General features: G+C 53.2%; 2 protein-coding genes across 2 annotated transcripts in view; one reads left to right on the top strand and one right to left on the bottom strand.

Moving 5' to 3' along the window:
- The window catches only part of ADGRA2 (adhesion G protein-coupled receptor A2), a 32,919-nt gene extending 24,341 nt beyond the window's left edge, over nt 1-8,578 (top strand). Inside the window, exons 8-19 of the mRNA XM_080663103.1 lie at nt 145-309; nt 885-1,083; nt 1,525-1,674; nt 1,806-1,967; nt 2,654-2,878; nt 3,064-3,280; nt 4,225-4,433; nt 5,121-5,248; nt 5,571-5,694; nt 6,191-6,336; nt 6,980-7,069; nt 7,307-8,578. Coding sequence (XP_080519229.1) covers nt 145-309; nt 885-1,083; nt 1,525-1,674; nt 1,806-1,967; nt 2,654-2,878; nt 3,064-3,280; nt 4,225-4,433; nt 5,121-5,248; nt 5,571-5,694; nt 6,191-6,336; nt 6,980-7,069; nt 7,307-8,567 — 3,076 coding nt within the window. The 3' untranslated portion in view covers nt 8,568-8,578. The remainder of the gene's footprint in view (nt 1-144; nt 310-884; nt 1,084-1,524; nt 1,675-1,805; nt 1,968-2,653; nt 2,879-3,063; nt 3,281-4,224; nt 4,434-5,120; nt 5,249-5,570; nt 5,695-6,190; nt 6,337-6,979; nt 7,070-7,306) is intronic.
- A 179-nt stretch (nt 8,579-8,757) lies between these two features.
- On the bottom strand, nt 8,758-14,472 carry BRF2 (BRF2 general transcription factor IIIB subunit). The gene is made up of 4 exons (XM_080663102.1): nt 14,143-14,472; nt 13,385-13,444; nt 12,426-12,747; nt 8,758-11,654 (listed from the first exon to the last, which is right to left on the bottom strand). Exons 1-4 carry the CDS (start codon nt 14,294-14,296, stop codon nt 10,925-10,927), a joined length of 1,266 nt encoding a protein of 421 aa, XP_080519228.1. The 5' UTR covers nt 14,297-14,472; the 3' UTR covers nt 8,758-10,924.
- Nucleotides 14,473-18,175: the final 3,703 nt, after the last annotated feature.

Raw genomic sequence — 18,175 nt, forward strand, 5'->3', positions numbered from 1 at the left:
TCACTCAGTTGAAGAATAAACAACTTGAAGCTCATCCTACACACCCTGGAGCAGGGCGCCTGTGGGTGGCCAGGCCAGGGGCGTTTAGGGGGTGGTGTGGCCCCTGAGTACCTCACCAAGCCGGCCCTGCCCCCCTGCTTACAGTGAACTGACCCTGTCTCACATCGGTGTGGGCGCCTCAGGCGAATGGGAGTGCTCCGTGTCCACGGTCCAGGGCAACGCCAGCAAGAAGGTGGAGATTGTGGTGCTGGAGATCTCTGCCTCCTACTGCCCAGCTGAGCGTGTCGCCAACAACCGAGGGGACTTCAGGTTCGGTGTGCTCAGCTGCCCCAGAGACCCAACAGCTTCCGACCCAGCCCCCCACCCCACCCCCAACTCCTGCATCTGAGACCCAGGTGACCAGGGTCTCCCATCCACTCTAAGTTGGAGAAAACACTCCCTTTAGTCATTCAGCTCCAAGTCCTGCTGTTGTATTCAGAGACCTCATCTTTTGATTATAACCATCTGAAATGTGTGGTGCAGAACAGAAAGGTTTTTATTTGCTTCTTTACATTAATAGTTTACAAAGCTCGCCCACTTGAATATCACATTTAATATCCCAATGGGTCTCTCAGTTAGGAAGGAGGTATGATTCTCCCCACTGTACAGCTGAGAATACTGAGGCCCAGAAAGGGTCAGTGACTTGAATTTGGGACTCAAGTCCATAGCACCAACCACAGCACTAGCAGTACAAATACAGTTAGAAAGAGGAGCTTGGAGGCCAGCCCCAAACCACTCTTCTGGATCCTTTCCTCAAAGGGTCTGGCATCACAGTTCTAAGGGGAGGGGAGGGGCCCTTGCCTTGAGGGGCCTGGGTCATTGGCAATTCCTGCCTCTGCCCCCAGGTGGCCTCGAACTCTGGCTGGCATCACAGCCTACCAATCCTGCCTGCAGTATCCCTTCACCTCCGTGCCTCTGAGTGGGGGCACTCCGGGTACCCAGGCCTCCCGCCTGTGTGACCGAGCTGGCCGCTGGGAGCCAGGGGACTACTCCCACTGTCTGTACACCAACGACATTACCCGGGTGCTCTACACCTTCGTGCTGGTGAGGCCAGGACAGGGGGTGGTGGGCACCCCATCAGCTCTGGTTTCAGGGACTGGGTGGGGAGAGGCCTCACAACTGCTCCTCTGCTCCCTGGGTGTGCACCGTGAGGGGCTCTTGCTCTTCTCCAGCTCTCCTTCTTCCAGGGGATTCAGACCCCAAAGGCCACACTCAGAAAGTGCAAGCCACCCCAGCATCTTCATCCCCCAACACAGCAAGGGCAGCCTTAAGGGGGACAGAAAGGACAGCATGAGTCAGCCACTGTGCTTCAGCCAGTGGCCTAGAAGTGGGTTGCCTGCTATCTTGATTAGACCCAGCCGGTGGGCCAGACCCTCTCCCCAGGCACTGCCCTAAGCATTAGCACAGAGGAGGGGCCCCTAGGGGCAATTCTGGAGAAGAAGGAGAAAGATTGGACTGTCCACTATCTTTCCCTAACACTCCTAGATGCCCATCAATGCCTCCAACGCGCTGACCCTGGCCCACCAGCTGCGAGTGTACACAGCTGAGGCTGCCAGCTTCTCAGACATGATGGATGTAGTCTATGTGGCTCAGATGATCCAGAAATTTTTGGGTTATGTGGACCAGATCAAAGAGGTGAGATTCAATCAGGCCTCTGGGGCCCCTAGAAATTTCCTGCTCCCCATTTGAGGCTCAAGCCTCTCACTCCCCAGCCCCTGGGTACCAAGACCTACCTGTGTCTCAGTGACTCCCCCGCCCCCGCACAGCTGGTGGAGGTCATGGTGGACATGGCCAGCAACCTGATGCTGGTAGATGAGCACCTGCTGTGGCTGGCCCAGCGAGAGGACAAGGCCTGCAGCGGCATCGTGGGTGCCCTGGAGCGCATTGGGGGGGCCGTCTTGAGCCCCCACGCCCAGCACATCTCTGTGGTAATGTGGGTCAGCCAGGAAGGGACTCCTGGGGGCCTGACACTGGGAGGGAACTTAGAGTCATCCAGAAGGGAAAGACTTCTCTCAGGCAGCAAGCCCTCCAACTGTGCACCTGCTGTGAGCACTGAACTTGTCTAGATTCCCAGTCATGTGGCCTCAGATCCCGAGTAGTCAGGGGCAGTGAAAGAGAGGGAGGCCAGTGACACCGGGGAAGTTACGCTTGGTGTTATGGTGGGGAACCAAGTTGCCAGGGGATAGCACTGTGATGGAGTGTAGAGTAATGGAGACTTCTGTTCCCTGAGGCCAGGGTGACATTTCTGATGGTGGGTTGTGAGCCAATTAGCAACCACGGCCGAGCACCTACTACTTGAGAGATATTGTGCTGGTCCCTTGGGAGATGCAGGAGGTCAAACAGACGGCTCTGCGGCTTAGTTAGGGAGGCAGAACATGCCCGAGTTAAGAGGGGAGCAAGATACAAGGTGGGGTGTGAATGAGTGGGAGGAAGAAGGCACCATGCCAGGGACTGGGGAAGATCCATGGCGACGTAAGACTGGCCAAGCCTGGAGAAGACAGTGAGGAGCAAAGGTAGAGGGACAGGGCCTGAGCAGACAGGGGCTGTGCAGTCTCAGGCAAGAGAAGGCCAAACCTTATCTCAGAGGGTTGGGTGACAAGTTCCCTGTCCCTAGAACTCGAGGAACGTGGCATTGGAGGCCTACCTCATCAAGCCGCACAGCTATGTGGGCCTGACCTGCACGGCCTTCCAGAGGAGGGAGGCCAGTGTGCCCGGCACCCGGCCCGCAGGCCTTGGCCAGAACCCCTCTCCCGAGCTGGAGCCCCTGGCTGATCAGCAGCTCCGCTTCCGCTGTACCACCGGGAGGCCCAACATTTCTCTGTCATCCTTCCACATCAAGGTGGGCGCTGGGGCAGGGAGGATACTAAAAGGGGAGGTGCCCAGGTGCGGGTGCCTGGTGAGGGTAGAAGATTTGAGAGGAGACAGGACCCAGAAAAGGGGGTAGGGGAGGCAGAAGGAGGGGTTGGAAGACATCAGAGTCCCAGGGGATCTTGTGTCTCTGAGGAATTCCTGTGTCCCCCCCAGAACAGCGTTGCCCTGGCCTCCATCCAGCTGCCGCCCAGTCTCTTCTCATCCCTTCCAGCCTCCCTGGCGCCCCCAGTCTCCCCAGACTGCACCCTGCAACTGCTCGTCTTCCGAAATGGCCGCCTCTTCCGCAGCCATGGCAACACCTCCCGCCCTGGAGGTGTGGGGCCCGGCAAGAGGCGCGGCGTGGCCACCCCTGTCATCTTTGCAGGAACAAGTAAGGGGATGAACTCTGGGTACCAGGTACCGAATGGGATCCCTCCTAAATGTCTGTCCTGTGCCCCTTCATCCTGCTCCTCCTCACCTACCAGCGCCCCCTAACATCCTGGTGGAGGTGGCAGAGAATGGTGGCCCCTCACCATTTCCAAGGAGGATGGGGGACACAGACATTCCATAAAGAAAGGGGTTGGTGGAAAAAGGTTCAGGAAGACACTGGATTTTATATCCCAGATGTGTCAAATTTCAAAAGGGCTATAAGTACAAACCATTGACCCACCCAGACCTCCCTCCGTCCCACTTTCCTAACCTGGTGCCAACTCTCCCAATCAGGGTGGCCCTCCTAAGTCTCCTCTTTGCTTGGGCTTTTGCTCCCTCAGCATGACCTCCTGAACCCAGCCCTGGACTCCTCTCTTTTAGAGTATGTCACCACCGCACTTTTGGCACTTAGAGTGGGCCACGTTCCAGTGCTTTTATTTTTTTTTATTTTTAATCCTCACCCAAGGATATGTTGTTGTTTTTTATTGATTTTAGAGGAAGGACAGACACACACACACACACACACACACACACACACACACACACACATCTTGATTGGGTGCCTCCTGCAGGTGCCCCAACTGAGATGGAACTTGAAATCTGGGGGTATGCCCTGACTGGGAATTGAACCCCCGCCTTTTGGTGTACAGGACAACACCCATCCAACTGAACCACACTGGCCAGGGCCCAGTGCTTTCATCTTGATTCATCCTGGTGTCTCCCCAGTGAGACTGAGGACCTGGAAGCAGGCCCACATCTAACTGTATCCACCAAGCCCAGCGCACACCCAGCCCAAGGGTGTTCTGCACCTGTTCAGCTGCTGCTTGGTTCCACCCAGCCAGCCCCACCCCCACCCCCACTCCTGTGGCCTTGTGTGTGCCTGTGTGGACTTCCTTCCCCCTGTAGGTGGCTGTGGCGTGGGAAACCTGACGGAGCCAGTGGCCATTTCCTTGCGGCACTGGGCTGAGGGGGCTGAACCTGTGGCAGCTTGGTGGAGCCAGGAAGGGCCCGGCGGCGCTGGGGGCTGGAGCTCCGAAGGCTGCCAGCTCCGCTCCAGCCAGCCCAACGTCAGCTCCCTGCACTGCCAGCACCTGGGCAATGTGGCCGTGCTCATGGTGAGTAAAGCAGGACTGGGGAGTGAGGGCCAGGGAACAAGGGAGGTGTGTGAGGTGGAGGTGGGGCTCTCTGATCACCCAAGGCCACAGAGAAATCAAGGACAGCAGCCTTGTCAGGCCTCAAAACGGTCAGGACTCAGGGAAATGTCCCTCTGGTCTCCCCCCACACACACTTTTCATCTTCAGGAGACAGGGAGGTCCTGCTTCCACTCCCAGAATGAGAGAGGGGGATCTGGCACTACCCAGCCTGGTCTTCTGAGACCCAGCCTGCACTCCCCGAGATCCAGGTTATCAAAGTGGGGGGAAAATCTGGGAACATTTCTCCTTTCTGGTCACCCTCCTCACTCACCCCCATTCGTTCCCCCTTCCTCACCACATATCACACCCTGAGCAGGCATGCAGCTGTATTATAGACAGACTTTTCCGTCTCTCCTCATCTCCGGTTTCCAGGCTGGGGACCTGGAAAGTTCCTAGAAAGGCAGGCAGTAGATTATTAATGCTACAGAGGCCAACTTTCTAAGAGTGGATATCATGGTACCTACAACTTTGTCTACGCAGATGGACTAAGCTGAGGATCAAACCGGACTTGGGAAGAGGAAAACTGGCCTGGGGACTGGTCAGGACTCCATGAGACGGCTCTTACCCCTGGCTTCCTAGTACACACATCCTCTTTCCTACTCTTTCCAGGAGCTGAGTGCCTTTCCCAGGGAGGTGGGGGCCTCGGGGGCAGGGCTGCATCCAGTCGTGTACCCCTGCACAGCCCTGCTGCTGCTCTGCCTCTTCTCCACCATCATCACCTACATCCTCAACCACAGGTGGGAGCTGTTGCAGGAAAGGAGGGTGTGGTGGGAAGGTTTGGGGGTGGCAGGAATTTCACTAAGTACTGGCAAGTGTTCCTTTCCCAGGTAGGTCCACATGACTTTTCTAGGCTCTTGCCTAGCATTGTATTTGAAGGTTCTGGGGTTGGAAAACACATTTTGTGGGTTAAGACCTGCCTTCCCTGGCGCCTCAGTCACATTCACACATATGCATGCACACAGATATCTGCCACCCCCTCTGTGGCCCTCCCCATGGCCTTGAGACCCCATGGGCCTGACCTTGGGCTGGGTGGCCCATTAATTACTGTTTCTGGGGCAGCTCCATCCATGTGTCCCGGAAGGGCTGGCACATGCTGCTGAACCTGTGCTTCCACATGGCCATGACCTCCGCCGTCTTTGCAGGAGGCATCACACTCACCAACTACCAGATGGTCTGCCAGGCGGTAAGAGGAGAAGGGGCTGAGGTGGGGGTTGGGGAGCTCCAAGATCAGTCATGGCAGCCTAGGCAGTAGGGAGGGGCCGGGGAAGAAAAAGGGGGCTCATGCTAATAGGCCCCAGCTCCATTGTTTTCTCTGTGTCCAGTCTTACTTGTCAGGGGAGAGGAGCATGAGAGTAGAAGGTAAGAATTAAGAAGCAGGAAAACTAGGAGGTGGGACTTCCAAGTGGAGAGTGGGAACCAGCAGTGGAGGAGAGGTCAGGGACGAAGCAGATAGCAATAACTAAGTCATGGAGTCACCAGAGTGGGGGGGAAGCCTGGATGGAAGTGGAGGGGGAAATAGCAGAGACAGACCTGGGGGAAGGTCTGGGTGACGTTGGGGGCTGGGAACATGGGAGGAGTGGGAGCACACTGTGGGGCTGAGGCTCTGGCATGGCCCCAGTGGAAGCAGCCCGGTCCCTGGATGTGGTAGCAGTCCCAGCCTCAGCACCTTGATCCCGCAGGTGGGCATCACTCTGCACTACTCTTCACTGTCCACACTGCTCTGGATGGGTGTGAAGGCCCGCGTCCTCCACAAGGAGCTCACCTGGAGGGCGCCCCCTCCACAGGAAGGGGACTCTGCCCCACCTGCTCCCCGTCCCATGCTCCGGTACATGCTTCCAGATATCAGCTTTGCAGTGGGGAAGGGCTCAGAGGGGGGCGCCTAGGACATCAAATCAACTCTCCCCGGGTGGACGCAGGGTGGGTCCAAGGTCCTGGGAGACCACTGTCCAACGACAGAAGAGGCAAGACTCTAGGTCAGGGGTGGGCAAACTTTTTGACTCGAGGGCCACAATGGGTTCTTAAACTGGACTGGAGGGCCGGAACAAAAGTATGGATGGAGTGTTTGTGTGAACTAATATAAATTCAAAGTAAAGGAGCGGAGGGGAGAGCAAGAGAACCGGATAGAACAGCCGGATCCGGCCCGCGGGCCATAGTTTGCCCACGGCTGCGTGGTGCCTGGTTGCTGAAGGTCATGTAATGGGCACTGAGCAGAGAACCTGGAAACCCTCAAATTCTGCACCTAGGGTGAGAGAGAGGTCTGGCCTCTGTCCCTTAGAATAGTCTTGGCCAAGTCCCCTAGGGATCTACCAAGTCTGCCTTGTACGCGCCTTGCATCCATGGCAAAAAATTCTGACAGAATTTAAAAGGGAAAGAAGATGGGACGGAGACCCTGAGTCAAGGGCTCTGAGCACCTGGTTCCTCTCCCTTGTTCCTCATCTCTCTGACTCCCCAAACCCATTCCTTTCCAGGTTCTATTTGATCGCTGGAGGGATCCCACTCATTATCTGTGGCATCACAGCTGCTGTCAACATCCACAACTACCGGGACCACAGCCCCTAGTGAGCACACTGCCTGCCTGCCCCAAACCTACCCACCCCAGCACCAGATGCCTTCTACTCCATGGCAGGGGCACCTGCCGGGCTCACCCAGCCAGTGACCCCACCCAAGCCCGTGCATGTTGACTAAGCCAGCCTCTGCCTGTCAACTCACTGCATCCTCTGTCCCCAACCACCCAGCCTCTGGACCCCGCCTCAGACCTGCTCCCCTCCTCATCCACTGCCTGTGTCTCCCCTCAGCTGCTGGCTGGTGTGGCGTCCAAGCTTAGGAGCCTTCTACATCCCGGTGGCTTTGATTCTGCTGATCACCTGGATCTATTTCCTGTGTGCAGGGCTGCATCTGAGGGGTCCTCTGGCACAGAGCCCCAAGGGGGTCACGAACAGGGTCTCCCTGGACCAAGGGGAGGAGCTGAGGGGTTCCACCAGGCTCAGGAGCAGCGGCCCCCTCCTGAGTGACTCGGGTTCCCTTCTGGCCACTGAGAGCGCAGGGGTGGTGACGCCCGGACCCCCAGAGGATGGTGATGGCCTCTATTCTCCAGGAGTCCAGCTGGGCGCGCTGGTGACCACGCATTTCCTGTACCTGGCCATGTGGGCCTGTGGGGCTCTGGCAGTGTCCCAGCACTGGCTGCCCCGGGTGGTGTGCAGCTGCCTTTACGGGGTGGCGGCCTCGGCCCTGGGCCTCTTCGTCTTCACCCACCACTGTGCCAGGCGCAGGGACGTCAGGGCCTCCTGGCGCGCCTGCTGCCCCCCTGCCTCGGCCTCACGCGCCTCACCCCAAGCTGTGTCCGCAGCCCCAGAGGACGGTTCCCCAGTGTTCGGAGAGGGGCCCCCTTCCCTTAAGTCATCCCCGAGCGGTAGCAGCGGCCACGCGCCGCCCCCGGGCCCCTGCAAGCTCACCAACCTGCAGCTGGCCCAGAGTCAGGCTTGCGAGGCGGGGGTGGCGGCCCGTGGGGAAGGGGAGCCAGAGCCCGTGGGCTCCCGCGGCAGTCTGGCCTCCCGTCACCCCAACAACCTGCCCCACGGGCGCCGAGTGCACAAGAGTCGGGCCAAGGGGCACCGGGCAGGGGAGGCGGGCAGCAAGAACCGGCTCAAGGCGCTGCGCGGGGGCGCGGCGGCCGGGGCGCCCGAGCTGTTGTCCAGCGAGAGCGGCAGCCTGCACAACAGCCCGTCCGACAGCTACGCGGGCAGCAGCCGCAACAGCCCGGGCGCCGGCCTCCCGCTGGAGGGCGAGCCCACGCTCACGCTGTCCGAGGGCAGCGACACGAGCGCCGCGCCGCCCCCGGAGGCGGGCCGGCCGGGCCAGCGCCGCAGCGCCAGCCGCGACAACCTCAAGGGCGCGCTGGAGAAGGAGAGCAAGCGCCGCTCGTACCCGCTCAACACGGCCAGTCTGAACGGCGCCCCCAAGGGCGGCAAGTACGAGGACATCACCCTGACGGGCGCCGAGGCGGCGGGGGGCGGCTGCATGAAGACAGGCCTCTGGAAGAGCGAGACCACCGTCTAGGTGGGCGGGTGGCACTTTAGGGCAGGCTGGCCGCACGGACTTGTTTTCCTGGCTTCGCGGGGCCCCTAAGGACGTCTTTCGGTGCCCTAGTAGGTGAAGTGCCGAGGGCTGCGCCTGGGCTCACCAGCCTCAGACCTGAGGCTGGGGAAAAGGACAGCGGACGCCTGTGCTGCTAAGAGGGCCGTCCCTCGGGGGTAGCGACAGACAATCCCAGGGCCACTGGCAGGATATATTTCTGCCCCAGCCCAGGCTAGTGTGTGCCGTCCAGAGCCGGGAAGGTCCTGTCAGTCTGTGGATTGATGAGTACTGGACGGGCCAGCAAGCCCAGGGGGGCTCTTCCTATGGTGCCCCGCATCTTGCCCACCCGCCTCTCTGGTGGTGTCAGCCCTTCCTGGAAAACACAGATGGGGGCTTGGGAACAATGTTCCCTCACTGCCCTCCTCTGAAGTCGGCCTCTGTGCCTAGCTTCTAGGGCCTCTCCCTACCCAGTGTTTGGCTACCTGGGGAGCCAGCCTAGTAGATATGCCAGGTGACCAGGACCCATTGGCGGTGACAAGGTGCTACTTTTCAGACTATGCAAGAGGCGAAGGTGGAGCAGTGTGAAAGTCAGCTTGGGGGGTCAAGTAGGGAGCGACACCATCCCCATGAGTGTACACACACCACGCAGCAGGGCTCAGGGTGGCATTTGAAGACAAAGCTGACCCCGCCTGGGGATAATCTGAGGGAAGTAGAGAGAGTGCTTAGATTTGGGGCTGAAGTTAGCCATGCCTTAAACCTAGTCCTACCAACAACGCCCTGAAGAGGGGCTCCACCACAGGGCTGCAAGTGGTGTTGAAGACGTACTTACCAGTCAATCACAAGACCTGGGTCTCAGCCTCCCAACACTGGGGGCTGAGGAAGATACTTCCCTGCCTCCTTGAGGCCACATGGAGGAACCATTCCAATCATTTGACCTCTAGCCCCCTATTAGGGAGAAACTTCAAAAACATCTTCCTGCCACACAGAAGCCCATGCCAAATCCTTCCTACAGCTCCCCGGGGCCTTCACCCCCACTTTTAAACACCAGCACTCCTATTCCCCCGCCCCCCAACCTAAAAAGCAACCACCAGCCTTTTACTACAGGACCCAGTGAAAGTGCAGGGAACCTGAGGCCTTGTGAAGAGCATCGTGGAAATGAGGCCTGGTCCAGGTCCCCTCCTAGTCCCCATGTCACCCCAGCATGATCACCAAGGTGAAAGACATAGGGAGGAAAGGAAACCCACATTCCTTGGGATGGATCCTGTTATTTATGCTTGCTGCACAGACAATATTAGACAGGAAAAAAAAAAGCTTTGTATTATTCTTCCACATATGCTGGCTGCTGTTTACATACCCTGCCAATGCCTTAGCACTGGAGAGCTTTTTGCAATACGCTGGGGAAAGGGGAGGGAGGGGATAAAAAGTGCCAAAGAAAACATGTTTTTAAAAGCTCGGGTTTTATACAATAGAATGTTTTCTAGCAGATGCCTCTTGTTTTAATATATTAAAATTTTGCAAAGCCCTTTGAGCTCTAACCTCAGTCCACCCACGGTCCTTTTGTTATGAGGTAGAAGAACTCATGAACCATACACGTTAACCCACCAATACCTAGGACACAGGGCCAAGAGTTGCCCAGTTCCTGCCCTCTGAGGGCTGGTACCATTGAAAATGCCAACAGGTACTGAGAGAAGACTGGTGCGTTTTCTGCTTGTGAGGTGACGGGCAGGAGAATGCAGAAGGGAGCTAACATGTGTTGAGCAACCCCCGTCAGCCTTTATTCTGAGTGCTTTACAAGTGTTCTTTTACCTTCTCTACACCTTGTTGTGTGCATTTATAGTTGCAAAACTTGCCCCCAGTATCCAGCTAGGAAGTAACCAAGCTGCAAATCCAAAACTATTTGACACTGAGAGCCTTTGCTTTCTACTATATTTCTCAGAAGAGAAAATAACACAGCTCCTTAAAAAAAAAAAAAAAATAGCTTCTATCTATAGCTCTGTTGTCTCCTAATATTCCTTCAGCTCCACACTAGTAGGGAGGCCCCATGAGCCCTTTTAGTTTATCCAGTTCAGACCAGGAGAAGGGAGCCCAACATCTACGAGGAAAGCCATCCCACAGAATGTGAACATATGCAATCTGCTCTCTGGCACTAAAGGATGGGACCCTCTCCAACCCAGGGGTTCCTACAGTCTTTCTCATTTCTACTCCAGGACCTGGGCTCTAATTAACTGCAGAGACAATACCTAAGGACTTGTACACATTTATTTCTCTGGATATGGCAGGCCTATTATCAAGCTGCTGTCAGAATGAAGTGACCCCTGCTCCACCAAACCCCAAGTGCATCATGGGGGGTTAGGACTACTTGTGGCAGCTCGTTTAGCAGCTTGGGCTCTCTGAAAGTCCCTCACTTCCTGAGGGGTACGCAAATACTGCTCTATTTCACTATCAGAAATGTCCTCATCTCCGGTGACCGTGGAGGCAGGGGGAGTGGGGCAGACCCGCTTTGGGGGCTTCAACATGCAGGGTGGGAGGAGAAGGGCAGGACTAGCTGGCCGCTTCCCCTCAGGTAAATCAGAGGAGCTATTCACCACGTCCTCTTTTCCCTGTCCTTGTCCCTGTCCCAGTCCCTGCAGCTCCTTCTCCGGGGCCTCCACCTCTAATGTCCCTTCTCGAAAGGCTTTGCGGATCAAAGTGTGGCGGTGCTGCAGCAGGTCACTGATGTGCTTGACCACAGACCGTTTGTCAAGTTTCAGAACCTGCAGCCAGGCCAGCTGCTCAGCCATCCGCAGCAGCACAGCCAGCAGTTCCTGTAGTCGGGAGGAAGCGGGGTAGGGCAGGTCCACATTTGCCAATTTACAAAATCGGGCCAGGGAGCATGTCAGACGAGCTGAGGGCTGCAGCGACTGCCAAGCCAGGAAAGCAGCAGCAGTGATGACAGGCAAGGGATGCCGCCCAGTCACCAGCCACGTCTCATCTGCCAGCTCCACCAACTGCAGTGTTCGTGACAGCATCTTCTCTTTGTCTTCCATGTATTTGGCTGGCACCGATGGGGAGGCTTGGAAAAGTTTGAAGCTGAAATAACCAAAATGAGGGTCGTGTCTCAATGCCTATGGGGAAGAGCAGTCTGCTCAGGATGGGCAAGCTGTTCTAGCTTCTTGGGAACACTCAAGCTTGCTGGCAGCAAGTTTCATACAGGTACTGAGAGAAGACCGGTGCGTTTTCTGCTTGTGAGGTGACGGGCAGGAGAATGCAGAAGGGAGCTAACATGTGTTGAGCAACCCCCGTCAGCCTTTATTCTGAGTGCTTTACAAGTGTTCTTTTACCTTCTCTACACCTTGTTGTTTGCATTTATAGTTGCAAAACTCGCCCCCAGTATCCAGCTAGGAAGTAACCAAGCTGCAAACCCAAAACTATTTGACACTGATAGCCTTTGCTTTCTACTATATTTCTCAGGAGAGAAAATAACACAGCTCCTTAAAAAAAAAAAAAAAAAAATAGCTTCTATCTACAGCTCTGTTGTCTCCTAATATTCCTTCAGCTCCATTCCCAGTTGATCCACATAGGCCACACATGTGAGTGGTGCAACTCAGGAGCCCTGTGCCAAGGCTAATACCTACTTTTCTACATCAGTAGGTTGCTGTGCAGGCAAAAAGATTTGAAATTATAGCATTCTAGAAATATAAAATGGGATTAGTACTAGGCACAGGAGAGGGAGAACAGATTTTTCTCCCACATTTTTTTAGATGGGCTTTGGTCAAAGAGAGACAGCCAAAGGTGAAAGGATTCAGGTCTAAGGACCCATCCCATCCCATCCCATCCCCACAACTCCCACTAGGCAGGTACCTGCTACAGTAGGTCTTCACCAGGTCTGCCAAGCACAGAGATGGCACATCCAGCCCCAGGAGCTTCACTATCTGCATGTAGGTGCCAGAAAACATATCCAAATCTGCATACAACAGGGTGCAGATGGTCCCCATGGTCAGGGGCCAGTTATGCTGCCGACAGGTGATTAAGACACAGCACCCAACCAACACCTCCTTCTTTTGCAGCCTGGCAGCACGAATGCCAGGGTGCTGGTATGCCTTTTGGTAGTAGGCAACTGCTGTGTCCTCAAATGTTGATGGCAACTGCAGAACTCGACAGAGATCTCTCACTCGGCGGAGACCTAGGAAAACCCACAATAAGAGTTAGAGAGGTCAAAGGAGCTACTGTGTAGCTCCTAGCAATTTCTGCTAAACTTGCCTCTGATATAAGATGCACTACTAGCCCTGGATCGTGTCACTCAGTTGGTTGGAGCATCATCCTGTAAGGTCATGGGCTTGATTCCCAACCAGGGCACGTGCAGAGGCAACCAATCAATCTTTCTCTCTCTCTTCCTTTCCCTCCCTCCCTCCCTCCCTCTCTCCCTCCCTCCTCTCTCTCTCTCTCTCTCTCTCTCTCTCATATATATCTTTTTACAATGACAGGAGCGACATCTGGTGAAGCTTCCGAAGGCACAAAGAAATTCGTGGAAAGAAGTCACATTTTAGCCCACCATTTTTTGTAGGCTGGTTTGATTCAGGGCCAAGCCAAAGTTTGATCTGGACTCCTTGCGTCTACCTCAAACATATCCCTGAGCAAATCCCAAACTTACACGGATTTGCTACCTCTCCTAGAACCACCCCCATCCTTTATTTCTAATCACCATTTTCTTCTACTCTGCCTTACATGATAAAGTTGAAATCAGGAAAAGCAAGCACATGGGCTGGACCATCAGGAGAATTTTCTTGAAAGCCACTGTCTCATGAAAGGTTTGTTCTCACCTCGTTGCTGACTGCGACTAACTTGTTCATTTTCCCCTGTGCTTCGGGAATATGCTACTTCTGTAAAAACAAAACAGGGTTAGCCTTTATTCACCAGACCCCTGCCCTCCTACCACACAAAGCCAGGGAGCAGAATTCCGATCATTAGGCATCTGCTCCCTGTCTCACAGAAGGTGCCCATCGATGCATATTAAAGGTCCATCTGGTTTTCTATGTCCACAGGCACTATCACATACACAGAGATTGAGGAAGATCGGGACTATCCTAAAGCAGTTACAAGTGTTCCAAGTTTTCAGAAATTTCAGTACAAGTTTGTACCCTCCCACCATACATCCAATCCAGACCATTTTCCTGGCTGCAGATTTTGAGGGCTGCCCTGCTCAGGAACTTGGAAAGCAAAGGAAGAAAAAGACGTTTTACCAGTTAGTACTAGAAACGACTTCAGGTGCTGTATTCGTAAAGAGTTGACCCACAATATTCCCACCACGACCAGACTGGGTAAATTGAGTAAAAGCTTGTTTCTCTTTGTTTCATTTATTGAACGTTTATACCTGTCAGGCATTGTACTAGATGCTAGAAAAACAAAGGTGAAAGGCAGTCCCTAACATTTCGCAGCTCACTCCTACACTTCAGGTCGTTTTCTCTCGTATTTAAATGCGTACGAGAAAGAGAGTGGACGGGACCTAAGAGGAATCGGGTTTCAGTCCTTCCGCTGCCCCAGGCTGCACCCACAGCTCTGCCCAGGACGGCACAGGTACCTCGGAGGTTGCCCTCGTCGCTGAAGGTGGTAGTAAGAACTCCCTCGGTGACCACACAGCCGCAGTCAGAGCACACCAGCTGGCTCTGCGAATAGTGCGCGTCTTCCACCAGCTCCGTGGAGCCGCAGTCGGGGCAGCGGCCTCCGCCCGGCATCTCACACTCTGCCCAGCGCCGCGGAAGCTTTCGGACCTGCAACCGAAGATCTGCAACAGCAACCGTGCGGAAGCGGGAACTAAGAGGGGAACTTCCTAAGGAACGCACCTTCCTTTTCCGGTCAGCGCGGCGGCATTGGGGGTAGTTCTCTTGGCTCTGCGACTGCACGCCACTTCCGGTCCGTTCCTTCGTGGAGTCGGGTGAAAACGTAAGCAAGTAGGGGAGGTTCCTGGTGCGGACTGTGTCGTTGGGCTCCCAGCTATCAGTAGTTGGTTTGAGGCAAGTCAGACGGTTGAATATGGGTGAACATTTTGCCTCCATGAACATACATAACAAACAAGAAATTGTTGCTATCTTCAAACAACTCTTTCTGAAGTGCCAGGGGAATCTTGGATTCTCCATTTCTCTCTCTCTCTCTCTCTCTTTTTTTAATCCTCACCTGAGGATATTTTTCTATTGATTTTGAGAGAGAGTTGAAGAGAGAGGGAAAGAACGTGAGAAACATCAATGTTCAAGAAACACATCGATTGGTTGCCTCCTGCATGCACCCTGACCAGGGAGGGCCTGGGCCAGGGAGGAGCCTGCAACCCAACCAAGGTACGTGCCCTTGACTAGAATTGAACCTGGGACCATTTGGTCTACAGGACGACACTCTATCCAGTGAGCCAAACTGGCTAGGGTTCCATTTCTCTTTGGTAATAACTGTTGATTCAGGCCATAGAACAATGTGCCTAAAAGGGAGAGTAGTGTAGGGAGAAAGTAGGAAATTGTGCTCTATGTTCTAGAGCGGCTTTCCCAAGCAAGCTGTTGTTCCTCTTTGCAGTCAGTTTGTCTCAACTGTAGAATGAGGGAGTAGAATTAAAATCCAGAGTGGCAAACTCAAATACTTTCAAAGGCTAGGCATGGAATGTCTCAGGGAGTTGGAGTGAAAGAATATGGAGTAGTGTGGACTTTGACGAACTGGGGAGTTTAAGAAAATGCAGATGTTTTTAAAAGTTTGAGCTTTATGCCCAGCCAGTGTGGCTCAGTGGTTGGAGGTCCTATGCACTGAAGGGTCACTGATTCCATTCCCAGTCAGGACACATACCAGGTTATGGATTTTATTCCAGTCAGGACACATGTAGGAGGCAACCAATCAATGTTTTTTTCTCTCTCTCCCTCTCTTTTTCTCTCTCTCTGGAATCAATGAAGAGAAGGGGAAAGGAACATACCCTCAGGTAAGGGTTTGTGGGGTGTTTTTTTTAAAGCTTGAGCTTTAAGATTCTTCAAGATTCTGGCTCCAAAATTCTTAGTTTGGTATAGTATAGATCACCAATTTCCAACCTTTTTTATATCATGGCACACAAAGTAATTACTAAAATTCTGCAGCACATCCAAAAGTAGATTGTAATTTTGCCAATCTGACAAAAAAAATAAATGTAATTTTGATTCATTCACTCTGGACAGCTATTGTGTTGGCTGTTGTCATTTTTTAATTTGACAATCTAAAGGCAAAGAGGTCAGTGCCCCTGACTAAATAGTCAGGTATTTCTCACAACTGGCACACTGGTTGAAAAATTGCTGGTATAGATCAAAGAATCTTGAACAAAATTTTCTTATGAGTAAATCTTAATTGCACTCTAAGAATAGCTATTTTAATGCTTGGAAGTTTTAGAACCAGTTGTGTCTGAAAAATAAGAAAGTTGAATCAAAGGACAAGTACAGCCAGGACCTGTCCTAATGACTCCAAAAAAGTAGATGGGTGTCACCATAACAAGTGTGGAGAATTTCTTTTTCTCAGGCTGACAATGCAGAGTTTCAGGGAGGCCGCTGGCATTAGTACATTTTAGAAGCTGTTGTGAGCTCAATTTCAACCTTGCAGAATGAACTCATCCCTTCCCACTGAGAACAGAAATCACTGAATGGCTCCTGGTCAGAATGAATTAAAAGGTAAGGGTGTCTTGTCAGCCCCTTAACAAATAAGGGATATTCCCTTGAGGAATGAGATACAGATTACTCCATCCTTCTTTAGAAGATCAGTAAATTATTATGCACCCCAGAGCTGAAATTTTTCAAAAGAAAAATGGTGCCTATTAGTCTGAAGAGTCAAATCTACACAATGACATGTATCCAGTGAGTCCTCATACAGAGCATTTGAGCCTCAAAAATAAAGGGATCTCATTGGACAGAACTATAGGTTCTTTTGAAAAAGCTATAATCAGTGGTCAGATATAGAAAGCTTCCTCTATGCCCAATGAAACTGTGAGTTCCCTGGACTGCAATGCAGAGCAAGGGCATATATGACAAAAAAGACTGCATGTTGTCTATCATCCAAGCATCAGCCTTGGGATTTCCAAATCCCCTCTCTCCTAGACTTCCCCACTAGTGTGATGTATGTAATGAGGATTTATTTCTGGTTGTCCAGCAGATAGATATTGAGACACACTTGCATGCTCATGTGCACACACACATCTCAGAATTTCTGAATCAGTTTTAGACAATACAGTCAACATCCTTTCTGAGGAGGGAAACATGTCCCTAAAAATAACATAATTGGCATTGAGAGTAGCTCTTTACATTATCATACAAGACCAGCATAAGACTCCTCTCATCCCTAATTTTGTGCAGATCTTGAACATAACTGCATTTTTAGGAGTGGGGTTTTATTACAGTAGTGTACCCATGACAGAAGTTTTAAAATTCTACTTTCCCCCACATGACACATAGTAAAGTGGAAGAGCTGTTTTATGATCCTCCAACCAAACTGTAAGGGGTGGAGGGGTGATTCTCTTTCCAGTCACAATTGTGTGATAGCATAGAAGAGCCCGGGCCTCAGACACTAACAGGCTGGGAGGTGGGTGGGACCAGGCCAGAAGATGGCGCACTCTACTAAGACGTATAAGTCTGGGATTCTGCACTTTCCCAAGAAGAAATCGATTTATTTAGGAAATGTATTTGTCTTCCTCTGGGAAATCAGGACCGATACGTCACCCTTGGTGCCTTTCCCACTGCTACAAATACGTCTAAGAGTTGCCATCATTCAATGAGAGTAATTATCTGTTTGTTTGACAGATGTTCCTCAAACCCTTCTCCCCTACCCCCCATCTGTGAAACTGGAGCCATGTTTCTTATCACATGGTACCTGACACACAAGCTTTTAGAATGCTGAATGCCCAGAATGGGCTGGATTCGAGCAGAAGGCTACTGTGGAGGGGAGGCTGTTGGAAAGGCCAACCCAGCCATGGTTCAGATGGGAAATACTGACCTTAAGGCCAGAGCTCTTTCTAGAGAGGAGACCAAAGAGGAAGGCACTGATGGTGTGGGACCCGGAGGAAGCCCTCCAACCAGCCTCCCTCGGTGAGAGGTGTGCATTCTAGTTAGTTGTTTACCTGTCAGACCTCCCTTCTGATTGCAAGTCTCTGAGGAAATGATCTGGCTTTTTCATCCCTGTGTCCTGGGAACACCTCCTAAAGCGAGGGCTGGCACTCAGTTAAGAGCTGTTGAACTCCTGTCAGGAGCAACACACAGACTTTCTGAGGCAGGAGCATTCCAATCCAGAGCAAGTAACCAGGGGGAGTTGGGCAGCCTCACCCCTGGGCTCCTCCCAGCTCAGTTGACTGCAATGTCACTCTACACCAGTTTCACTCTGAGCCCGGAGGACGCTCTCTTCTCTCTCCCACTAAGCCTGGCAGTGGCTCAGGCCTGCGATCCTTTCTGGCAGGGTTTCCTTTCCACCACCTCGGCTCTGCAGTGGACACTCACTCTTCTCCAGCACTCACAGGGGACAGCCACAGTACACAGCGTGGCCAGGACTTCCTAGATCCTGGTGCCAAATAACTTTCCTCACTCACATTCACTTTTCCCTTTTGCATTATTTATTCTGTGACCCCAACACACTTC

Source organism: Plecotus auritus, assembly GCF_963455305.1.
Source record: "Plecotus auritus genome assembly, chromosome: 3".
NCBI classification, from domain to species: Eukaryota; Metazoa; Chordata; class Mammalia; order Chiroptera; family Vespertilionidae; genus Plecotus; species Plecotus auritus.